This window comes from Urocampus carinirostris, chromosome 6 (genome assembly GCF_059441175.1).
Source record: "Urocampus carinirostris isolate Australia breed hairy pipefish chromosome 6, RoL_Ucar_1.0, whole genome shotgun sequence".
Lineage (NCBI taxonomy): Eukaryota > Metazoa > Chordata > Actinopteri > Syngnathiformes > Syngnathidae > Urocampus > Urocampus carinirostris.
This window is the reverse complement of record NC_142354.1, coordinates 16,397,560-16,423,055: the sequence shown is the minus strand read 5'-3', so window position 1 is coordinate 16,423,055 and position 25,496 is coordinate 16,397,560. Positions and strand designations below refer to the sequence as shown.

General features: G+C 41.1%; 2 protein-coding genes across 2 annotated transcripts; both read left to right on the top strand.

Moving 5' to 3' along the window:
• Positions 1-353: 353 nt before the first annotated feature.
• tas1r3 (taste receptor, type 1, member 3) lies at positions 354-12,979 on the top strand. The gene is made up of 8 exons (XM_088337333.1): positions 354-556; positions 3,319-3,619; positions 6,587-6,943; positions 8,181-8,582; positions 8,675-8,878; positions 10,375-10,495; positions 11,922-12,292; positions 12,398-12,979. The coding sequence occupies exons 1-8, from the start codon at positions 354-356 to the stop codon at positions 12,977-12,979; spliced, it is 2,541 nt and encodes an 846-aa protein (XP_088193459.1).
• A 1,064-nt stretch (positions 12,980-14,043) lies between these two features.
• Positions 14,044-20,890, top strand: odad1 (outer dynein arm docking complex subunit 1). Its single transcript, XM_088337135.1, has 14 exons — positions 14,044-14,110; positions 14,359-14,455; positions 14,535-14,724; positions 15,018-15,143; positions 15,223-15,336; positions 15,437-15,504; positions 16,210-16,391; positions 16,499-16,633; positions 18,665-18,747; positions 18,813-18,981; positions 19,083-19,219; positions 20,207-20,310; positions 20,396-20,486; positions 20,567-20,890. Exons 1-14 carry the CDS (start codon positions 14,044-14,046, stop codon positions 20,678-20,680), a joined length of 1,677 nt encoding a protein of 558 aa, XP_088193261.1. The 3' UTR covers positions 20,681-20,890.
• The last annotated feature ends 4,606 nt before the right edge of the window (positions 20,891-25,496 follow it).

Here is a 25,496-nt window from a genome sequence, read left to right as displayed (position 1 = left end):
GGCGCATGCGGCTTATATACAGGTGCGGCTTGTGTAAGTACAAAAGCGGTTATCCTCTTAAAATGTGGTGGGTGCGGCTTATAATCAGGTGCGCTCGATAGTCCGGAATTTACGGTAATTGCATTGCTTTTCAAATACTATATGCCCAGGTTGCTTAGGAGCTTTGTGTAAATCGGACAACCTTTGATTTGCATCCACTTTACACCTTTGCCTAAAACTATCTATTGAACAGTACAAGAGGGGCAATACTAAGCTCACCTTACAGCTGAGTTTGCATACTGGTGGAGTTCACTGTGCACCTGCAGCTCCTGATTTCATCCTTCTATCCTCATTGTACGGTGCTTATAAGAAACATGGCTGTACGTTTGAATCTGCTGGCTGTGTCCTGGATGTGGAGACTTACGTGGTGCGTGACATCGCCGCCGTGGTTTCAGAACATTTCGACAAGCCTTTTTAATTCATCAGGAGATATTATGCTGGGCGGACTCTTTTCCATCAATAAGTTGACCAGTGACCTAAGCCAGAGGACAAAGCCGAATGACATCAACTGTGAAAGGTAGATTGGGCTACAAATGCCAAGATACATGCAGATTCCAAAGATTATCTAAAAACACGATGGAACATTTTTTTCTTTTTAATATTTGTTTTGAAGTGAATATTGCTTGGTTGGATGAAGGACTTGGAATTCAGTTTTTAGAGGTATTTTCACGTGTCACTGATTCTCACGCCAACAACCATCCATCAACAAGCTATATCACCTATCATGTTTGAGCCATGCCAGCTGCCACACCAGCGGAAAATTTAATCCCAAAATATACAAACAAAAATCATATTTAGGGTATCTATTTAAGCTGTTGCTGATTGAATATGATGAGAGCACCATGTAGACTGGTAGAAAATATTAATTATACCTTTGCCAATCTTAAGTATATACACATTTGGGAAATACACTAATCACTCATAAATATAATCTCAACAGCAAAGAATCTAGAGTTTACAAAGTGGTGGACAAAGAGGGAAAATCTACCCGAAATGTAGTTTTCATGAGTTTGGAACAAGTTTTTGCAATTTATAGTCAATGCTCAGATAGCTTTAAACAATTGACAAGAAATCTTATATGGGGTATCTATCTGTTTGAATTTGTTGAGGGCAATTGGTCAATTTATAAGAGATTAAGAAAACCTTTGACAAACAAAGTACATGTATTTGATCATTTATCAGTACAATCTCAATAATAGCAAAACATGACAAAACTGAACCGCAGGTTACATTGTGAAACATGCTGTAAATGTGGAAGGAAAAAAAAAAGCGTTAGCTAATGGACAAAGGCGGCAAATCAACCCAAAATGTAATTTTCATTAGTTTTGAACATATTTTTGCTATGTTTATGAAATGTTCAGGTTGCTATAGTTGGGGCAAAAAATATATCGTGATTTTATTTTAGGTGATTTTTAAAATCAACGTTTCTCCCCAGAATCGATTCTTGTGACGTCATATCCGGTGCATAAAAATGCGGGATAGGAAAGGGGAAATCGAGGAGGAAAGTGAGCATCAAAAACTAAGGCTGGCGCCCATAACTTTAAATCCTAATTATATAATTCATCAGTTTACAGAATTATTTGTTAACAAATAGGATCATTAAAGGACCATATTTGTGTTCCGTTGACATTTCACTTCATGACATTTAGTGGCTGTAGGCCCGTAGAAGGATGGGCGCCACCAGACTGTACTTGTCCAAAACAGACCACAAGAAATGGTGCCCCTACATCCCTAGTGGTTAAGGGATCCAACCAACCAACCAAACCTGTTGCACAGTGTATATGTTACGTTCTCATTGTTAAACTTCATGTCAGCTTCCGGACTGTCTGACACAGACTGATGTGCATTGTTTGAACATCATTCATGGTTTATTGTCCCAGAAGTGTATGATTTGGGTTGCTTGTTTTTTAGACATCGTAAATTCGCCATCATCAATTATATTGAATCGCAATATATGTATAATCGCTATTATCGAGAATCGTGATATACAGTGGTACCTCGGTCTTCAACTATAATGCGTTCCTGGTTGTTGGCCGAGTACCGAATTTTTTTCCCCCAAAGGAAACAATGTATTTGAATCTGTTCGACCCATACAAAAATACCTAAAATATTAAGAAAATGTGTATCTAAACAACATTAAAGACCATAAATGTGGACATAATACATTATAAACATAAAAAAGAAGAAATATAAACTATTTTGTATCGGTTACATACCTTTGAAAAGTGGTGTGATGGCATACAGGATTGGGTGTGGGAAGGTTACTGCTTAGCCTTCCTGTTCTCTTATAGGTAAGTAAGTAAGTAAGTAAGTAGCTTGCTTATCCTGTATCGCGAGGCTTAGGTCCTGAACTGACAGTCCAGAGCACTCATAGTGTATATAGTGTTTGCAGTGACTGCACTGGATCATTGCTCCATGGTCCACGGCACCGCAAAAACATGGTTTAGAAACTGCCTTTCTAGGCGCCATATCAAATAAATCAAAAACTCAGTTCAATTATTGAGTAAAACAAAACAAAAACTTCGACTCGACTTCAAAATACGGCATTTCGGACCCGCCGCATTTTCGCGCGCTTGCGTGCCACTTCCGCTTCCCCAAGAAACCTGTCCCTTGTCAGTTGCTTCTTCCTCTTTTGCACTATTTTTCTAAAGTGTGACATGACATTGTCATTAAAAATGTTTCTTTTACAGTCCAATAGTTTACCTCACTGTTTTCCTCTTATCCTTCCCTTTATCACTGTTGTTCTTGGGACCCATGTTCAAAAGCAACACAAAAGCACAAACAAGGAAAAAAAGAACTTTGAAAATGATGTATCCCTTTACTCATTGGCGATCCGGATAGAAGTGGCGCTAAAGCTAGGCTAACTCGCGCCGCAGAGCGCATCTCGGCTCCACTCTTTACGCGCCAAATCTCATTCGACTAGTCGACTCTATGAGACAATTTTACGCTATTTTGACTCGGCTATTTTCGGTTGGGCACCGGATTCCGTGTCAGGCATCAAAACATTTTTGCGCACATTTTTTGGTCGAACACTGATTTGTTTGAGCATTGAGGCGGTTGAGGACCGGGGTACCACTGTATATTGAATCGACACCTTAGTATTGCGATTCAATCGAATCGTGACCAAAGCATATCGTCCCACCCCTACTTTAAACAGTTGACAAGACTTAAGTAGAAACTAAATACTTTTTTTGACAAAGGCAATAAGGGTTGTTGAAAGAGCATGCATATTGAAAGGACTCATATGGAAATAACGGGACTCTTTACCTTTCTTCCCAGTTTGAATGAAATGGGGCTGGGACTTGCAGTAGTGATGAAATATGCAGTGGATGATGTCAATGCCAACCAGTCGCTGCTTCCCGGCATCAAGTTGGGTTATAAAATCCATGACATATGCGAACAAGCTGCCGTTGTCGTGAGGCCAACTCTCTCTTTCCTGACAGCAAAAGACAGCGAAGAGCTTTCAGTACAGTGCAACTACACCGACTACGAGACCAGCATGGTCGCTGTGATTGGACCCTTCAACTCTGAAATGGTGTCAGTCATTGGAAAAGTTCTGGGATTCTTTCTGATGCCACAGGTTTGCTTCCTCATAGACCTTGTCCCTCAACAATTACTCAATGATGGAAGATTGGATTTTAGGATATAAATTACTACCGTATTTCCCACACTATAAGGTGCACTGGATTTTTCGGTGAACCCCCACTTATTTTAACCAGCTCGGTGGCCTTGGGGGTATGGCGCCCGCCCCGAGACTGGGAGGTTGTGGTTCAAGCCTCGGCCGTGTCATACCTAAGACAAACAAAGTACATGTGATACCTAAGACTCAAAACATTGGTACCCGTTGCCTCCCTGCTTGGCGTTCAGCATTAGGGGTTGGAATTGGGGGGGTCTGGTCACCTAATGACTACCAACATCCCCCTGGTCGAGCGAGGGGGCTGGGAATCCCCTCCTCTGAATCAATCTCCCAAAAAGAGTCAGAAATGACTCTAGCCACCTCCCACTTGAGGGATATGGCTGTGGTATATATATATACTGGACTGTCTCAGAAAATTAGAATAATTCATTACACACCAACTGAACTATTTCAAGCCTTCTATTATTTTAATATTGCTGAATTTGGCCTACAGCTTAAGAAAACTCAAAAATCATATCTCAAAATATTAGAATACTTCCTCAGACCAAGTAAAAAAATAATTTTATAACAGCAAAACTAAATCAAACATTTGAAAATGTCCATTGATGCACTCAGTACTTGGTTGGGAATCCTTTTGCACGGATTACTGCATCAATCCGGTGTGGCATGGAGGTAATCAGCCTGTGGCATTGCGGAGGTGTTATTGATGCCCAGGATGCTTCGATAGCGGCCTTCAGCTCATTTGCATTTGCAGGTCTGGTGTCTTTCATCTTCTTCTTAACTATACCCCACAAATTCTCGATGGGGTTCAGGTCAGGGGAATTAGCAGGCCAATCAAGGACAGTGATGCCATGGTCAGTGCACCAGTTACTGGTGGTTTTGGCACTGTGGGCAGGTGCCAGATCATGCTGGAAAATGAAATCCTCATCTCCATAGAGCTTTTCAGCAGATGGAAGCATGTAGTGCTCTAAAATCTCTTGGTACACAGTTGCATTTACTCTGGACTTGATGAAACACAGTGGACCAACACCAGCAGCTGACATGGCTCCCCAAACCATTGCTGACTGTGGGAACTTCACACTGGATTTCAAGCAACTTGGATTTTGCTCCTCTCCAGCCTTTCTCCAGACTCTGGCGCCTTGACTTCCAAATGAAATGCAAAACTTGCTTTCGTCTGAAAAGAGGACTTTGGACCACTCTGCAACTGTCCAGTGCTTCTTCTCCATAGCCCAAGTCAGACGCTTCTTCCGTTGTCTTGAGTTCAGAAGTGGCTTGACCATGGGAATATGGCTATTGTAGCCCATTTCCCGGACACGTCTGTGAACTGTGGCTTTTGATACCTGGACTCCAGCTTCAGCCCACTGTCTTTGAAGCTCCCCCAAATTCTGGAAGCGGCTCTTCTTCACAATTTTGTTAAGGCTGCGGTCATCTCTCTTGGTTGTGCAGCGTTTCCGGCCACATTTTTCCCTTCCAACAGACTTTTTGTGGATATGCTTTGAAACTGCACTCTGTGAACAGCCTGCTCTTTGAGAAATTTCTTTTTGTGTCTTACCCTCCATCAGGAGGGTATCAATGATGGTCCTCTGGACAGCAGTCAGATCAGCAGTCTTCCCCATACTTGTGATTTAGTTTACTGAACCAAGCTGAGTGTTTTTAAGGCTCAGGAAACCTCGCAAGGTGTTTCGAGTTAATTAGAGGATTCAGGTGATTAGTTGAATAGCCTACTTGTATACTTTTTCATGATATTCTAATATTTTGAGATAGGATTTTTGAGTTTTCTTAAGCTGTAGGCCAAATTCAGCAATATTAAAATAATAAAAGGCTTGAAATAGTTCAGTTGATGTTTAATGAATCCAGAATGTATGACATTTTTATTTTTTTAATTGCATTACAGAAAATAAAGAACTTTATCACAATATTCTAATTTTCTGAGACAGTCCAGTATATACATATATATATATATATATATAAGGTGCACTGGATTTTTCGGTGAACCCCCACTTATTTTCCATATACAAGGCGCAACAGACTATAAGACAGATGGAATTTAAACAACCGCAAGGGTTTAGTTTGCACAAATATAAAAAGGAACCGTATTTTCCCGTTGATTGATCAGTCGTAATATATCGATCACAATTGCATAGAATCCCTTAACTTTGGATGCTATTGAAATGCAACCAGGATAGTGTGAAGTATGCAAGATCCTATCCACTACACCAGAAGGGATACAATCGAGAGATGAAGGGGCATTGGTTATCCGTTCATCATCACGCTATTTATAGTCATGGTACCAAACTGTTGATGCGGAAATATTGTCAGACATTAAACTGGTCCATTGTACAGCCGACTCGCAGTTACTACGAAGGGCACAAGATTTTGAACTGAATGGTAAAAGCAATGTCGTTTTCACAGAGAAGAGGTGTCCCAAGCTTATCCCTAGCGACCTGGTGATAAGGAATCGGTGCTCTTACCCCTGCTATCAGTTACAAGCACCATTAGTAACATTAATATGCAATTGAGGTCAGCCATAAAATGTATCAACTGATCAATGATTGCACAAATAAGGCCATGCAGCTCCAATTTTGTCAGCATATAAAGCGCGCTGGATTAAAGGACGCTCGTCCACATTTCTGACCAATTTGGGTTTTTGGATGCGCTTTTAAGTCAAGAAAATGAGGTAATGTATTCGCTAAACAGTGTTTAGTCTTTTACAAAATAAATGACAACCAAAATCTAGCAATAAACTCCAGAAAAAAATGTCAATGTTAGGTTCACCTTTGGAGATGATTGAGAATAGTCTTAAAATCTGAAAAAGCTTTTTCATAGTGCTGCTTGGCAACTGGCTAAATCTTGTAATGGATAATATTGTTATTTTAGTGAAGAAGCAATCATAAATGTCCCTGATTTCAGATCAGCTTTGGTGCCACCAGCGACAAATTCAGCAATAAGGACATTTACCCATCGTTCTTCCGCACAGTGCCCAGTGACACACTACAGGTGAATGCCATAATGCTTCTCCTGAAGGAGTTTGGATGGAACTGGGTGGCGGTGGTGGGCAGCGATGAAGAGTATGGTCGGCAAGGTGCACAAGAGTTCACCAAAAAAGCAGAAACCATGTCTACATGTGTGGCCTACCAGGGCATGATCCCAGTCTATACTGACCCTGTAAAAGCTGTCAAAAACATTGTTGACAACATCCTAACAACCAAAGTCAAAGTGGTGTTGGTCTTTTCACTCCCTGACCCAGCTGAGGTTTTTTTTAAAGAGGCAAGTGAATATTCGTCACGCAAAACATACAAATAACTAAGATGCATAAATACAATTCCTATTTCAGATCTGCTTTCTTCTCTGTGCATGTGTCTTGATGTTGGATATCACTTAATCCAGTTGAAGGAAGTGTTTTGTGCCTGTGTCTTCGTGTCAAATTTGTGTATCACCCACTCTAGTGGATGGGAGTGTTTTGTGCCACCAGCTGGAAATATATTTCACTTGGTTGCACTCCTCCTGCCATGGTGTGTGGCAGTGAAAGGATGTGCTCAAAAGATTCTACAAAGTCAGGGACTATTGTACAAATTTGAGATTAAGACGTTGACAAAAGGTTATTGTTTCTTTGTAAAGAAGGATTCTGATTAGAGGATAAAATAAATCACGTGCACGTAGGAGGCATTCTGATCGGACGATTCCTTTGGTTACATGGAGTAATATACACTGCTGGCAACTAGAGAGCACGCTAACCTAAAATTAAACATGGAAAGAAGAGAGTACACTCTTCCACTAGGAGGCAAGCTAACATAACAATATGAGGAGCCTTGGACACCCCAGTAGTTCATTGTTTGATAAGCACCTGGAAGTTCTTTTGAACGATAAGCTAGCGTGAGGAGTAACCTTAGGAACTTGTTAGTGGCCTTTAAAGTTTTAGCTTTTTAATGAGACACAAATAGTTGGTGGCTGGGAACTTATTATTTTGACCTTGATGGTGCGTGCCTCTGAACATAACTCAATTTGTAAAACAACACACTTTTTGAGTATAATATAAAAATATAAACGTATAAAGATATAAAAATAGAAAAGAGTATAAGAGTATAAATGGCACGTTTCGATGATAATTTCCCTTACAATAAATATAAATGCACATTGACAAGTGATAAACTTTTGACTTTTTTACCTCTCTGGGCCTTATATTGAGATATAATGTTACCATTATGAATGGGTTAGTGCTTTTGTCAAAATTAAATTATTGTAGGTTTGTGATCAGGGAACGTTGTAACTACCCTAACTGAGGGCTTTTGCTGTGCTTAAGAGCTATATAAATAAATGTGGCTTGACTTGAATACATAGTCTTTGAACATACTGACTGCCCTAATTTATGAGCAAAAGCATTACTTTACCTAATATGCACCAAATTTGAATGAATCATTAAACTCATTTAATAAATTGTATTGGTGTTTTGAAATGTTCCTAAATCGATGCATAAAAGGGTTATATTTTGTGGCTATATTCACAGGTTATCAGGAGGAAAACGAAGGGCGTCTGGATCGCCAGCGCAAGTTGGGTTGTTCACAATAGCCTGACTTCCATCCCCGAAATGCAAACCATCGGTACAGTCATCGGCTTTACCTATAAAACACGGACCTTGGATCTTTTACCTGCGTACACTGAAGTGCTCTTTACAAAACTAAGCAAGGGGAGGTTTTCCTACAATGCGCAAAAGCTTAACGATCCCTGTCCAAGATGTCAAAACTTATCACCAGCAAACATGAGCTTAGTTAATAATGCTGCAGTAAAGAGAGCTTCGTTTAGTGTGTATGCTGCCATCTACAGTGTTGCACATTCTTTGCACAACATGTTGGGATGCAACTCAACCGCTTGCAAATGGGATCCTGGAACCAGAATTCTTCCATGGAAGGTGAGCATATTTTTAATAGAGACAAAACTGTTTTTGTAAGCAAAAAAGTATGTTTTTCTTGTATTATGTGCTTTTTTTCTTTTCTTTTACAGTTGTTACAAGTGTTACAAAACACTTCCTTTAATATTAAAGGAAAACATTTAGTGTATGACAGTAGTGGAAATCCTAACTTGGGCTACAGTGTGATCCATTGGATATGGACAAACTCACATTTGGATTTTAGAGTTGTTGGGACCTTTGATGAAGAGCTTTCAATCAACAAGTCTCTTTTCAGATGGCACACAGAAGACTCTGAGGTAATTTGCGAAGCCAACCTTTTTACTGATATCCATAGTCAAGTGAATCCATTCTACCAGTTGCCCAATTGTAAAACAGCAGGGGCCATATTTGTCCATAAATTGGTGTGAAGACAAAAGTATATGTCACATTAGATGGCAAAGTAATTTGGAACTATCAATAAAAAAAAAACTTTGGGAACCCCGAGAAAAACCTTGAATGTTTAGTTTGAAGCTCTGGAAACCTCTTTATAATTTCCATGAAATGCCTCCTTTATGCCTGGCGCACATCTGGCGCCATCTGCCTGCGACGCCCATGGCGGTCAGCATTTTACTTTAGTTGTTGGGTGTGCCGGGGCACTTTTTGGATGAAAACAAGAGGTTTTGACAGTACTTTATTCAAAATGTTCTATTGCTTACACTATTTAGACTTTTTCGAGCAAGAATCAAGCACAATACTCACTTTATACATCCGAATTGAACAGTGGGCGAAGTTATCTATCAAACATGTTACAATTCCCTTACTGTATTATCTGAGTCATAGCCAAGTCGCTAGGTGTTCTCTTAAGTCCTCGAGGAATGCTAGCAGGGGACTGCAATTTAGTCTGATACCGTAAAAACCACCTAAGAGAACAGAAAAAGAAGACATCAAGTCTGTTTTGCAATCTGGCCCTATTCTCTGCAGTAGAGTTCATAGAGGTAAGACGAGAGAGAGAGGAGAGAGAAGCAGGCCCGGGCCTGACTTCATGATTTACATTTTGTTAACTTGGGGCAGGGCAGCACAGCGCCGAGTGGTTAGCGCGTGTGCGGCACAGTTCTGAGGTCATGAGATCGAACCTTTTGCATGTTCTCCCCGTGCTTGCATTGGTTTCCTTTGGGCACTCCGGTTTCCTGCCACATTCCAAAAACATGCATGCCAGGTTAGGTTAATTGGCCGGTCCAAATTGTCCCTAGGTGTGAATGAGCAAGCGAATTGTCTATCCCTGTGTGCCCTGCGACTGGCCGGCAACCAGTTCAGGGCGTCCCCTGCCCACTGCCCCAAGACAGCTGGGATGGGCTTCAGCACCCCCGCAACCCTACTGAGGATAAGCGGTGCAGATAATGGCTGGATGGATGGATATCTTCGGGCAGGGTTCATGTCCGGGCACAAGGTTTTACCTCTATGGAAATGTGAAAAAAGTGCCCTGGCGCTTCTTGAAATATAGGGCTTACACTTCATTTGACATTTTATGCAGCCCTTATTAGTCGTTTCCTTCGGTAGAGTAGTAAAAGGCACAAGAATATGTTTGGATCTTTGCAATCACTTTGGTAGTCATCTTTAAAGCTCACATAAGCCTAAAACACGTGACCTATAACTTGAAGACCAGCCGTAAACGTCAAAAACATTGCCCCCTAGTTCAACAGGTACAAATGGCGTCAAATGCGCAAGGGGCTTAAAGATCATAATAAATCGAGTTCTAAGTAGTTAAGAAAAACACAACCATAGAGACATAACTGCCCTGTCTCTCCTTTTTAAGGTCCCACAATCCACCTGTTCGGCAGCATGTGGGATTGGTCAGGTTCGAAGGGTCAAAGGCTTTCATTCGTGCTGTTTTGATTGCATTGACTGTCTACCTGGGACTTTTCAGGCCAATCAAGGTAATGTATGACTCTTAAATTCTTATTTCTTTGTTTTAAAGGAGCTCAGTGTTTCCAATCTGCCTTCATTTCTTAAAGTGGTATTGCTCCTTTTTTGTCTTCAATGTTTAATACGCTTTTTAAAGGGACACTGTGTCAAATTTGAAAGATAGATGACGCTGTGTTGTGAAGTGCAACTCAAAACAAGTGCTAAAAAGCACAATGACAGATGGGATAGGCCACACACACACACACACACACACACACACACACACACACACACACACACACACACACACACACACACACACACACACACACACACACACACACACACACACACACACACACACACACACACACACACACACACACACACACACACACACACACACACACACACGAGCTATAATCCCTAGTGAGAGTTGGCTAGAGTCAAGAACACATTCACATGCTTGACTCTTTCTGGGAGATTGATACAGAGGAGGGGAATCCCAGCCCAACTGATGTGTTGCAACATAACGTTGGGAGACATTATAAAATTTACCATGTAATTATTTAATATCCTTCAAAGTACGAATCATCATCATCCTCTCTAACATTCGTCACTGGTAGAGTGAAATAAAATAGTGTGATCATGAGATCAAAACGATTGTTTGTTAGACACAAATAAATACAGTACTCGAGCCCGCGAGAACTACACTGATTTTAATTAAAACACACCACCTGAAACGCCCGATTCACTCTGGGAAATCTCACAATACGTCCTACCCACCTTCAAATATTTTCTTTTCGGATCTATACAATTCACGTAGGTCACCCTTTACGACTTCTAGGTGGTGATTTTTCCTTAAAGTAAGATTTTCGTGCCTGATTTTTTTCTATTAAACAGTTTTTTTTGTACCACTACGTTGCGCTAAATAATACACACTGTCCCTTTAATGACCACAACGTAATTCCCAATTCAAGAATCTAAGCTGTAGCTAAAGCAGGTTTTAATGTTTTAAAATGGCTTACATATTTTAGACATATGTACTTCATTAATTAGTTATGGTGATCATTTTCAAGGTTCTTTACAAAAATAATATGACGAAAATTGAAAAAAATATATATTCTAGACTTAATATTTAGCATTGGCAGGCCAATTTCATTTAGGAGTGGAGGAGTTTTTTTTTAAAAGACTTAAAAATTCTTACCATACTCATCTTGACAAGGAATTAGTTTCCACTACTACAGTGCAGTACAGGGTTATTCAAAATCTTTGTTATCCTTTGAAATGTAACCAATCACAGAAAGTAAAAAATTAAGACAAATTAAATTAAAAAGTTATAATTTAAAGTCATTTAAGGAGATCTAACAAAGTTATTAGATAGCAAATTGGTATCAATTTTTTTAAACACTATATACAGTATCTGAAGCTTTTCTTGTTCTGCTTTTCAATACCTAGAGGACATCCAGTGCACGCCATGCCCTAGGGGCCAGTGGTCCCAGATTCTTAGCACAAACTGCACTGAACCTACCTTTGATGTTTTGTCATGGGACAAACCTGCAGCACTCTATCTAGCGCTGGCCGGGGCACTGTTGCTACTTTGTCAGGCAGGTGTGGCTGTCGTGCTATTATGGCACTGGCGGAGCCCCATGGTGGCAGCCTCGGGAGGACCTTTGGCTTTTGTGGTGCTTTTCAGCCTGATGGGTGCTTGCTTCAGCCTGGCGCTCTTTTTAGGGCAGCCAGGTGATGCCGTGTGTCGCCTTCAGCTGCCACTCATTTCCATTTTACAAACGATTGCCCTCTCTGTTATCACAGCCATCTCCCTACAGGTGAGGAATGACAGTAGGTTACATTTTTCAGTACATCTACTGTTGTTAAAGATTACAAACTGCACTGGAGGTGAGAAAATTAAAATGTTGCTTTTTTCAACACAGATATTCCTTTTAACAGAGTTCCCCAACGAGGCCAGCGCTCACCTACAGACACTTCGAGGTCCCGCTTGCTGGCTGTTGTTGTTAATATGCTGCTCCGTGCAGGCGGGTTTCTGCGGCTGGTTTATCTCAGAAGGGCCTTCGTTGTCGGAGCACACGGTCAACAAGGACATCAATTTCCTGAGAGCCTTCTTGTCATGTCCAGTTATTCCGGTGGTTGGACTGGCCTTGATGCAAGGCTTTAACCTCCTAATGGCATTGGTTTCATTCATGTGCACCTTCATGGCCACAAAGCCTCCGCATCAGTATTACCTTGCCAGGGACATCACCTTTTCCACATTAATCTACTGCATAATTTGGGTGATTTTTATACCCATTTACATGGGCCTGAATGAAAGGAGAAGGTATATTAGTCATATTTTGTTCAATATGGTTAGCAATTTTGCACTGATAGCAGCTTACTTTTTCCCAAAATGTCACCTTCTGTTGAGGAAATCTGAGCTCAACACTTTGGAGTATTTTTGCACCTTTTTGGAAGGCACAATACCAGCTAATGAAGACCAGCAGCACCATCAATCCCAGTAAAAAATGCAGAATTAATAAAAGGTGTATGGGTTCAATTATAATTTTGGAAAAAAAAATTCTTAGAAGTTCTGTGTTTGTGTACCAATATGGACGTCCTTTATACTTGTATAGAATATATCAATGGGAGCATCACTCATAAAAGCAATGTAATGTCATGGATTATAATTTCAGCATGTGGGGCAAAACGTATTAGTTTTAATTGTTTTGACGCGTGATATATCTTTAAATGGCACGTAGTAACTGATTTTTTTAAATAAAAATTCATGTTGTGAAGTACATTATTTCACTCCTTGGCTATCAATGCTAGGTACCTCATTTTGTGTGGTTATAAATCTTTGTTTTCGTCTGTTTTCTATGGATGAATTGTGTGCACTCAAATATGGCAAAGGCATCAAAAGGAATTCGCCAAACGCCTAAATTTAACAAAATAATTGTCAAATACCAAACTATTCCAAAAGTACTCACCACGGGTGCGCTGTTGATTATCGATGCGCACAGCGCTACGCTTTGCATGGCGGGAAATGAAGTTTGTGGTGGCCTAGTGACAGTTGCTAACAACTCAAACTGTTTCTGTACTCAAGGCAAATTATTCTGGTAGAAGGCACGGGTTTGTCACATTTAGAATCTGGTAAGATATTCTATCTTTATGATGGTGTATTTGTTAACTAGACTAATTAGCATTTCATCTGTCGCCATATTAATTTGACGTGCCTACTACTCGCGTCATGGATTACGTTACGTGTATCAAGATCGCAACGGCCCGGTATTGCAGTACCTCCGGGAACGGTGCATTCGCAATGATCGCGGCAAGGCTTTAGGGCTAGGACCTTAGCTTGGCCTTTTGGCTGAGAGTAAGTGTCCCGGCTCCTAGGCTTTGTAGCGTATTATGAACTGACCGATAACGGATAATGGATAATGATTTATGAACAAGCTAAATAACCCTTAAAACCCCTAAACACCCGGTAGTTTTAAAAAGACAAACAATGAGACATTAGCGACACTATGTTTTAATAGAATATGGAAATGTTTTCGATGCTTTACGTCCTACAGAATGCAGTTTGAATATGTCCAGGGGAAGAAAAACCAAAAGTGCCCTTTCAGACAACAGTGACGTTGACGTTGATGGTACAGGTAATAAACGTAACTGGATATAAAAAAAAAACACACAGGTCACTCGTCTTTGCTGGATAAACTAGCAAAGACTGATTAAAAATGTCGTTAGATGCAGGTCAAAATGTGCATTTTTTGACTGGGTTGATAGTGGAGATGTACTTAGTAAAATAATTAATAAGGTAAATTGCTCATTCGCATACAGTAATACACTTTAATTGTCTTATTCTATATACAGTAATGAATAATGGGTCTTTTTTTCCCCTTAGAATTAGAGAAGGCCAGACTGCTGAGACAGTACCGGATCATAGATGCAGACCGGCAAGCCTACAGCATTCAGGCCCAGCAGCAAATGCGCAAACAACAGTGAACAGAGAATTTCATTATCGTTTTGCCATTAGTTTTTTTTTCAATTACAAACAATCATTTGTGTTTGTTCTGTTAGACAGGAGATCGAGAAGCTGCGCGCCCAGCAGGAGGAGCTTCACCATAAATTGGCCGCTTGTAAGAGCTTGACCCATCAAAAGAAAGACAAAAAGGATGCTGAGAGCCTTCAAATTCTGTTGGAGCAGAAGGACCGCCTGGAAGAAGACCTGGAGAAAGAAACACAACATCGAGAAGAATTGCAAAAAGAGGTAAATGGTCTGATATGAACAGATATGTTCTTGTTAGACACTGAATCCCTAATTCCCACCAAAAAGCAGGTCGGCGCGTTGCATGGCTGCATGGCCGCTATTGGTGTGTGAGTGTGTGTGTGAATGGGTAAGTGTGAAGCACATTGTAAAGCGCTTTGGGAGGTCTTCATTGACTTGAAAATTGCTATATAAATGCAGACTATTTACCATATTACCTTAAATGTAGTATTTAGTGGAAAATTGATTTATTTTTGTCAGTAGATAAAAATCTGAGGTATGTGTTATGTTGGCAGGTCTCTAACATGGAGCTGAAGCTCAAAGATCTGAGGAAAGATAATGCAAGCACAAGTGATACTCAAAGGTCTGCTTACAAGCGGAATCAGGAGGCTATACTCACACTTGAGAACAAACTACAAGGAGTAAATATCAAAGCTATTCTTTACCTGCTGTACGGCATACATTAGGATACATAGTACTCATGTGGATGTGTCTCGTCAGGCTTTAACCCGATTCAATGAACAGTTGACGAAGAACAGCCATCTCAGAGAAGAGCTCCAGACACTTCATATTGAGCGCGTTCGTTTCCAACGACTACATGACAAGCTGCTCCAGGTGACAAATCAAGTTTATGTCCAAAGTTTTGAAACATCCTAGCAACAAGAGTGTTTAATAAGATGCAACAATATTTTATGTGATTGGTTGATTGGTGAAGGAGCTTCAAGATATCAGGAAGAAGGTCGGTGATGTTATCAGTCTGTCGACTGCAGCCCATGATGCAAGGTACAAGCTTTAAAATGCACTACACGTTTTTGTTTTGTTTTTTGTAAAGAATTGCATTGGTGACACCAGGATCATGTTACATTTGGAATTAGGACAAAGATGCAAGCACATGATGGCATCAAGTAAAGATGGCTGGCCCCACAAGTGGCAGGCAAAACTAATTTCTTGTCAAGACTGTGGAAGCTTTTCTGAAGCTCAGCTAAGCTATGGTGTTATTTTCTCAAGAACAAGAGTAGCAAAATGGCCGCCATGTAAGATGGACCCCAAAAAAAGGGATGACTTTTACATCAGTTAAATTAAAATTATTTGCTAATGTGGACAAATCACAGGGTCTCGCACAAAGAGCGTACTGCTGCTTGTCATTTTCAGTTCTTGAAATATACATGATTTGTCACATGTACAGCCTATGCTAATGGAAAATATTTTCCCTAAATGTGTGTTAGGTGCAGGTTTAAGGCTTTCTGATGTGTCTCAAATCTGAATCCCAATGCACATTGATTCAAAAAAGTTCCCTCCCGCTGCCAGGATGTGGCAGTGCTGTGCTCCTTTGGCGTTATCCATTACAAAAACTCACATTGCACTTCTTTTAGCAACCCTGAGGTGGTAGAGGATGTGCAGACCTAGCCACCATCTTGAACCAGGAGTCCCATCGTGTATATTGTTGAAAATGAATGCTTGACAGCTGTCTTTATATTTTGCATCCAGAGTGGAGGCTCAAACCAAGTTGGCTGTGATGCGAGAGAAAGCGGAGAAGGAGCTTGCCCAGTACAGTACTGAGATGAAAGAGCTTGAGAGGATTATTTCCCATGAGAGCAGCCTGAAAGATTTTATCGCCACCAAATACAGTGACAAAATAAGACAGGACAGCTCCAGAGATGAGCTAAGATGTACAGTTTTTGGATGTTCTTGTGTTCAATGTCAAAGTAAAATTTGCCCAAAGCTCTTCCTCGTTCTGTCTCTTAACTCTTATTCTCTTTTTTGGGGCATCAACCAGTGTCAAGTTTACAGGAACAAGGGACTAAAGATTGGAGTGAGAAGTCACCAGATGACCTGGAGGAGTTTTTCCAGAGGATTTTGTCTGTGACAGGAGAAACAGATCCAGAATTGCTGGTCAGCAATTTCCTCCAAGGTTTGTCAGTAACAGCTTCTACAATACTGTAGAGCAGGGGTCTGATGTTGTGTGCAGCACCAGGTAGCCCCTTGAGAACACCTGAGTAGCACATGAACAGGTTCTGAAAATAGCTCATCAGTGATAGGTCATTGTGATTTTTTAGTTATTTGATTTCTAACTGAGATGATGATTTAGTGGTTGACCTAACTTCTTATAAATAAAACCTGGTAACAACATAGTAATAACATCACATGTTAGTTTGAAAAAAAAAATCATAATGGTAGTCCTTTGCACGAATCAGTAACAAAAAGTAGCTCTCAGTTTCAAAAAGGTTGATGACTCAAGCTTCTGAGTTAACCCAAAATCTTGAATTCATTACGAATTGTTTTGCATTTTTGAATATATTACGAAATTGTTACTGTTAGCTTTGTGATGTACATTTTGATATACATTTTCTTGCGTCAAATGTGAAGATACATATTTTCTTTAGTTTTTTTCTTTAGGATGAATATTTAACTTTTAAAAATGTATGTGAAGTGTACCGATGGACACCTCCAAATATCGTTATTAATTTCTTTCCAATTATTGTTAATTGTTGGGTGCTTCGGTAGAGTGGTCCTTAAAAGTTGAAAGTAGAGTATTTTCTCAATTAAGTATGTATTATAAATGTCCAACTGAGTTCAAATAGCCTTTATATATTTTTTACGATGCGCCTTTCTGCTTTAATCTTATTTTACCAACACTGCTAGGGGTTTCGCAACACATTAGGTGAGAGGAAAGGAGAGGAAGACGGTGGGGGAATTGGAGAGTGATTTTATGCTTGTCATCTCAGTTTTTGTTAGTGTAGTAAGAAAGTGGTAAAAGCTTCAGTCCAAATGCTATCCCTAGCCCCCAAAAAGATAAATTGTTTTATTGCAGTGTGTCTAAGATATGCATGTACTCATGACTTTAAGCCAGGAGATGTCACAACCAGAACAAAGGGTAGACCCAATCGCGTAACGTTTCTCACAAGTTTATTGAGATATAGAGGAAAGGCAGCGCCCGCGATCCGGTTCTTGCTGGACGCGGGAAGCAAGCCGCTCACAGAATCGAAACATGTTCCGAATGCGGAAGTGGATCTTCCGGACCGGGAGATCGTAGTGTAGTAGATGGAAAAACAGGTCGATAGCTGGGACAAGAGAGCAGAACGTGGTCAGGGTCAAAAAAAGGGTCGTTATCCGGGGCGGGAGATCAAAACAAGGTCGGGGTCGGAAAACAGGTCGCAGCCGGAGACAAACGGGGAAATCAGGAATGGACGGGTGGAAAACGGGTGGATAACGGGTGAAAAAGCGGGACCGACGGGAGTCAGAGTTAAAAATGCTTGCCTTGTAGAAACAGAGGTTCGCTGACGGACTGACAACAGGCGAATCAAAGGACAGAGCTTAAGTAGGACGGGGAACCAATCAGGAAGCCAGCAGCGGCTGGTGCCAAACGAGCATCTCATCTCATCTCATTAGCCGTACCGCTTACCCTCAGTAGGGTCGCGGGGGGGCTGGAGCCCATCCCAGCCATCTTCGGGCAGTGGGCAGGGGACAACCTGAACTGGTTGCCAGCCAGTCGCAGGGCACACGGGGACAGACAACTCATTCGCTCATTCACACCTAGGGACAATTTGGACCGGCCAATTCACCTGAAATGCATGTTTTTGGAATGTGGGAGGAAACCGGAGTGCCCGGAGGAAACCCACGCAAGCACGGGGAGAACATACAAACTCCGCACAGAAAGTCTGGAGCTGGATTTGAACCCACGACAGGTTCCCATGACATGAACTGTGCCGCACAAGCGCTAACCACTGCGCCGCCGTGCTGCCCAAACGAGCATGCACCGGTGAAATTAATCAGTCATCATGACAGGAGATGGCAGCAGAGAGGAACACATTTTCAAATTCTGGAAAGCACCTTTAAATATGTTGCAGTGGGTTTTGCCAGAGTATAAAGGAAAATAAATGTCCACTGGTCTTCCTAAAGAGTACTGTATTTCATCTTTGTATTTTACTCTTTCCCTGTGCAGCTGAAGACCGTAACTTTGCACTTTTTAATTTTGTCAATGAACAAAACAATGAAGCTGAGGTTCTACGGGAACAAATCAAACAGGTTAGTTCATCTCTTTCCCCAAAATTGTGTATCCACCCATCAAGTCCGATCTGTGTGTGCTGCAGATCCAGGAAGAGATGGAGCACTTTAAAGTAAACAGTTTACAACAGGAGGAGGACCATCACGCTTCTATGAGAGATCTTGAAGCGCGACAGAAGGACATTGACTTGCAAACTGAAGACTTTGAAAACCGTGCTTCTCTCTTAAGCAACATCCTGGAGAAGGTTAAAACAGGTTCTGTATCTTCACGCAAGTCAGCAACAGCTATAACGTGAATGTAGAGACCACGGTTGCATGTGCTGCATATATGAAAGACACTTGTTCTGATCTCACAGGAGTGACCAGTATTGTCTCCAAATTGGAGTGTGACATGGAGGACTCTATCAGTGAGAACAATATCATGCTCTATCTGGGACTAGTGGAGCAGAAGACCAACCACATATTGAACATTCAAGCCTTCCTCGATAACAAGGTATTAAATGAGACACAATTAGTGAAATTATGTGTTAATCCATTGTTTTTTTACATTTAGACCGCTCCTTTTTATATAATTATTAACTCCATATTTATTACTATTTTCATTTACTATCATCATTGTCATTATCATCTATATAGCCTAACCGTTTTATGGTCACATGCAGTGCTGCGCTACTGAACAGTAATTGGTTACAGTTACTAGTTACCCCCCAGATTACTGACACAAGAAAGTAGTGCGTTACACTGAGAGTAACTATCTTGTTACAAATTACTGTATATACTCGCATAGAAGGTGACCCCTAGAACTGCTTTAAAATAGCCGCATAATTAAAGTAAAAGAAAACCTAAACACCTACCTACGCAAGTAGTGAACCTTTCATATTTTCTGGCTTGTGCGATCTTGAAAGATTGCAAACGAACACTAAGCCGAGGCACTCCATATCCATTTTGTTCCTGGGCTTCAAACCACTCGTAGAATATGACAGTTGAACTGACCTACAGGCAACTGCGTCCGCCCTTGCAAACCACACTCACTTTATTTTAAACGCACCTTCTAAAACAGCATTCACATTCAGGTTAACCATATCGGTGTCTATAAAGCAATAAGTAGTAACAGAAATATGCAACTTATTTCTCTTTCTGTCCAGCCTGTTACCAAATGCTCCACGGCTTTGTACTGCTCTACTAACTGAGGTGGTTGGGAACCACTAATTTTGTTTTTGGGTCTCTTGTAAGCCTTGACTTCCAGCCTTCCTCCATTTTTTCTTTTTGGATGATTTAATAATTTTGTAGTTTTATGTGTGCTGCAACACACCAGAAAAAAAATTCTGATACTGAGTGGCAAATTGAAGCAACTAAAACTACACTGTATTAAATAGTTGTTTTCCCACTATGTGTTTTCCACTGTACAGTTTTCACAAAAAAAAAACTACGTCCACTGTGCAAGTTTTAATTTAAACTATGGTTTTAATCACAATTACAGGAAACAGGCAAGGAATACAACACATCTGATTTGCCCAAAACTCTTTTTGGACAAAACCTAGAAAGGGTGCAGGAGAATAATACCATTCAATCTGCAGTTCAAAGGTTATATTTATTTATTTTTCACACAAGACTATTTCGTATTCTGCACACATACACTTACATGATTTGTGTTGTGTGACCTTCTTAGTATGGATTACGACACAGACAACCTGCTTGTCGCAGACGAGGAAGAGCGGCCTCTTTCTCATGGGGAACTCCGCAAAAGAATTTTGAAAGGGGTAAGTCACATTTGAAAAATACTTTGATTTACATGTCACATTGTAGCCATTTATGCATGTGTGTGATCTTCTTATTGCAGATTATGCAAAGAGATAATTCTGGCTTGAAGTCGGCAACATCAAAAACCTTTAAAACAAGCCCCCGTGTTGTCGAGGAAACGGTGATGGTACAGAGCTGGGTGATAGATTCATAGACAAGGACTAAAATAATAATTTGAAATATACCTTGTACATTAGGAAAGAGGTCTAAATATAGTGGAAGCTAGAGCTCTTGTTGGTGATAGGAAAGAGTGGAGAGTTGTTGTAAAAGGATAGTGGGATGTTTAGACGTGTTCTAAGGGCCCGGTCACACAGCCGTTTGCGTCTGAATCACGGCCAGAAATTTCTGCCTGTGAAGCAGACGCTGTTGGACCCTTTGAGATCGCCATACAGACGAGATACAGCAGTGCTTTACACGCCGTCGGAAATTCACACGCGGTTGGCCGCGCGAAAAAGTTTTGCGCTGCTCAATACTTTAGACCACGTGTTAACTGCGGGCGGCACACGAGGTAATGACGCGGAAATGACGCGGAACGACGGGCTCTGGCCGCGGCCAGGGCCTGGTTACATCTTTGTCCTAATTCCAATTTCAGCGGGTAATCGTGGGTGGAGCATGGTAATAGCATGTTCTGCGCCTGTATCGCAGTGTTATTACGTGAAATTAGCGTGTTACGCGTGTGACGGTCAAACGCCTTTCTCCGCGTATATACAGCGCGATTTGCCGAGCACACGTCAGTTGTGCTCGAGACGTCAAGGGGTGAACATAGATCTCCGTCACCGTAGTGACCTCGTCTTAATCCATTTTTATTTCTTGACATTTCTTTTCATTTCATAACAAGATAATAAAATAAAAAATAATTAATAAAAACTATTACAATAATAGCATATTGGCTTTTTCGGTGCCATAGCTTGAAATCTTGATCTTCACTGGACTGTGTCTTGAGCGGTTATGATTTCTACAGCCCGGTGTCATGCCGAGAAATGCATCCCCTCGCTACTACAACCACTTTTACCTCGTTTTATCTCACTTTTGGGGAATCTAATGGCGAACATATAACCAAATCCACTTCGTCTTGCATTTGTTGGGAATGTAATACAACAAACCATTCCGTCTTTGTTTTTGTTGTGAACGTAATCGAACGGTAATGCACACCGTATATAAATCACTTTTGAGAACTGTTATGCACTCTAACGTAAAGCTTATTATGCAGAAATAAGCTTTACGGTAGAGTGCATAAGTTTCAATACGAGCGATTTGAATAGAAAAAGGCAAAATAAACATGTTACCTGCTCAAAAGTGATTTGTATACGGCGTGCATTACCATTTGATTACATTCACAACAAATACAAAGACGAAGTGGTTTTGGTTATATGTTCGCCATTAAATTCCCTAAAAGTGATATAAAAGTGAGATAAAACGAGGTAAAAGTGGTTGTAGTAGCGAGGGGATGCAAATCTCGGCAAGGATGCATTTCTCGGCATAACGCCGGCTCGGCAGCTTTTATACCCGTGGTCCACACGAGAAAATGACGCGGAAATGACGCGATGAGGAAGCGGAACAGTCGCCGGCGTCTGTTTTGCGGGCATACCACCGATGAACAGCGGGTTGGCCAATTTTGCGCATTTTCCATCGCGGGCAACCACGGACAAAAAAAACCCGCAAAATTTAACCCGCGATACAGACGCAAACGGCTGTGTGACCGGGCCCTAAGGGATGAGCAGGGCACCCGTATGATGCGACAGGGGTAAACCAGTGAAAGCTGTCGGGCCCTGCTGTTGAACAGAAGAGTGTGTTTTGTCACCCTGACCCGAGTGACATGGCTGCTTTCTCGTGTCCCGTTTCATCTGGAGGGACGAAAGCATGACCGACTTGGGTGCCGAGGTGCTTAACTTGTTTGGGTATTTGGGTTGTCCATGGTCCCAAAACATTTTTGTGTGTGTTTTTTGCTACTTTTTCCCTTTTCTTTATTTTCTTTGTTTTTGTGTATGTGTTTGTCTTGCTGTTGGTCACCCCCCTCGAGGGATATGACCAGGGTAGATAGATAGATAGATAGACATTAGTTTTGGACGCGTTACTGATAAACGGTAATTAGTTACAGTTACTAGTTACTTCATTTAAAAAGTAATTCTATTAAAAGTAGTGTGTTACTCCAAAAGGAATAACTTAGTTACAAATTACCGTATATACTTGCATTAAAGTTGCCCCCTAAAACTGGTTTCAAATGGCCAATAAATACTGTGGCATCTCTACAAATGGGATTCATTCATTCCTGGTTCTTGGGAAAAAAGTGGCGGTTTATAATCTGAATTTCACGGTATTCACAAAACGTTTTGGACCTTTCTTTTCTCTGGGAAAATGTTGGGAACAACTTAGCACGAATGAAGACTAGAATGGGCATTGCCCTAACATTTTGTGCGTAATTGACATTCTCAGAATAATGTTCTCACATTGTGTTGTGAAAAAGGCTCTACTGTATATGATGGTCAATTCTAATCTCCCTTGCAATTTGTTCATTTGGATTCACTTAGTTTATAAGCCATAGCAAGGGTGTCAAACTCATTTTTACTCGGGGGCCACATAGTAGAACAAACATTCTCTCGAGGGTCCTACTAGATGATTGAGGAGAAAGAAAAAAGAGAGAAAGAAATAAGAGAAAGAGAGGGAGGTGGGACAAAGAAAGAGAGAAAGGGAGAGAGAGAGAAAGAGAAAAACAAAAGAGCTGAAAAGAGAAATAGTGAGAGAGGGGGAAAGAAAGAGAGAGAGAGAAAGAAATCCAAAGAGAAATAGAAAGAGAGAAGGAAAGAAAGAGAGGAGGAAAGCGAGCAAGAGAAAGAAAGAGAGAGAGAGATACAAGTACAGCGTTTGTGGGAGGTGGCAACATCAACTGGACATTGTTAGGGAAAGAACTATATTATTAACTTAGCGTTTACCAAACTGTTCGAATCAGTTATCTGACTCCATTAACCAAACACAAACTTTATTCTCCTGACAATGCGTGCTCGTTTTCTTAAATTTAGGGAAATATATTGACAAGAGACAGGCTTTTCCACACGGGGGCAGATTTATTTTCTTAAATTATTTCTTAAGTGAATTCCATCGAAAATTGCCGAATTATTATCGAATTAGTCTAATTAGTCTTGTCGAGCCTCTCATCTCTCGTTCTCCGCTCCTGTCTGTCTGTCTCGTCTCTTCCGTGTTCCGTCCTTTTTTACACATCGGGGCATCGGCCCCTCCCCCTTGGGTGGGCTAACTCCTCTTCTGGCCGACTCCTCACGTGGCTTTCACCCAGTCGCCAACTCCTCCTTGCCGGAAGACGCCGCCATGTCTGAAGGGCTCACAACAAGAAAGCTTATCAGCTCATAGCAATGCCAAGCGTTTATCAAAACAAGGCCTAATTCCCTCGTCAGCGCCCCGCTATCAAAATTCCCCCGCCAAAACACTTCGAACGGCCTTCTGTGAAAAAACCCCACTGCGTTCAACAAAATTTAATTTGTACTATATTAAATCCCTTATAGTCAATTAAATAAAATTAAAAAATCCTTCAACATATTTCAACCGGCAGCTTGTTTTTCTCTTGCGCTTCCCTCAGCGTTGTCTCGCGGGCCACATTAAATCCCTAAGCGGGCCTGATCCAGCCCGCGGGCCATATTTGACACCCCTGAGCTATAAAGAGAAACTGAGGTAACCAGCTGTGCTTTTTAAATGTGTTTACAGCCATCTGGTTTTGGGCCACATGGTCTAAGTGTGGTTTCCTTGCATGCTACCGCTTGCTAAGGCCCAAAACAAAAGATAGGGGCAGCAAAAAGCTTTTGTCATTCTTATTGGCATGCTGAGATTTGGATCTTTTTTCTACGGGGTGTGAAGATGTTTCCACCTCCCCTGCCTTTGAAGCTCCTTTAGCATAGGTTATACCTAGCCTTTAATGAAACGTATAAAACAAATCTACAAAATGTAAATTTTCAGGATTCCAAGACCTTCAGAAAATCAGTCAATTGAACGCAGATGCGGCATAGCAGAGGGGCCCTTTTGATTAGCTTCTATTAATGGCTACAACAAAGACTTTATTAATCTCGGTTTGACCACTTTTGGTGGTAATATTTTTAAACGGTTTTACAGTTTCAATCATGTCATGTAACTCAATATAATAAAAATCTGCTTTGATCTTGAAATAACTTGGTTGGGTTAAAATAACTTTACTAGTGTTCTTCTGCTTCCCTTGAAGAGTTAATGAAGATTACCAGTTATACGGGAATCCCTTGTTTTTCGTAGGGTCTGCGTTCCAAGAGTCCAGCAACAGTCAAAACCCACAAAGTAAAAACATCTATTTATTTATTAGATATCAGTAACATAGAAAATATACAACTGAAACTAAATAACATTTATATATCCACAAATAACAATGCAGAACACATAATTGCTGTTGAATGAATAGTCTCTATTGTCCTTGTACAATAGCACAAATACATTTTTTCATTGTAAGAAAGCGATGTATAGAGAGGCCAGCAAGCTGCACGCTAACATCGGGGATCCTTGGGTTGAGCCAGGTCTCCGTGATGATTAAATGAGTCATGTATCCAGGTCATTCTTTTCTTGGATAATGGATCTGGTGTTGGTGGGATACAGGTTCGGCAGGGGTAGCTTGGTGAGTGTCAAGAAACAGAACAGGAGGAGGACCCAGATGCGTGACATTTCTCACACAAGCTTTATTTTACGGGAAATGGGGCAGTCATGCACATTAACCCAAAACGCCAGTGATTCGGCGATCGTTGGGCGGAAGACGTAAGGCAGCAGTCTGGCGTGGAATGACAGGAAGCCAGAGGCCGACGAGATTGATACCAATTGCACAAGCAGATATCGGACAGATGGGATTGATACCAGACAGGACAGGACAGACAGGATTGAAATCAGGCACTGGCGACTGGAGTCCGATAACAAGCAGGACAAGATAGACGGAAACGATACTAGACACT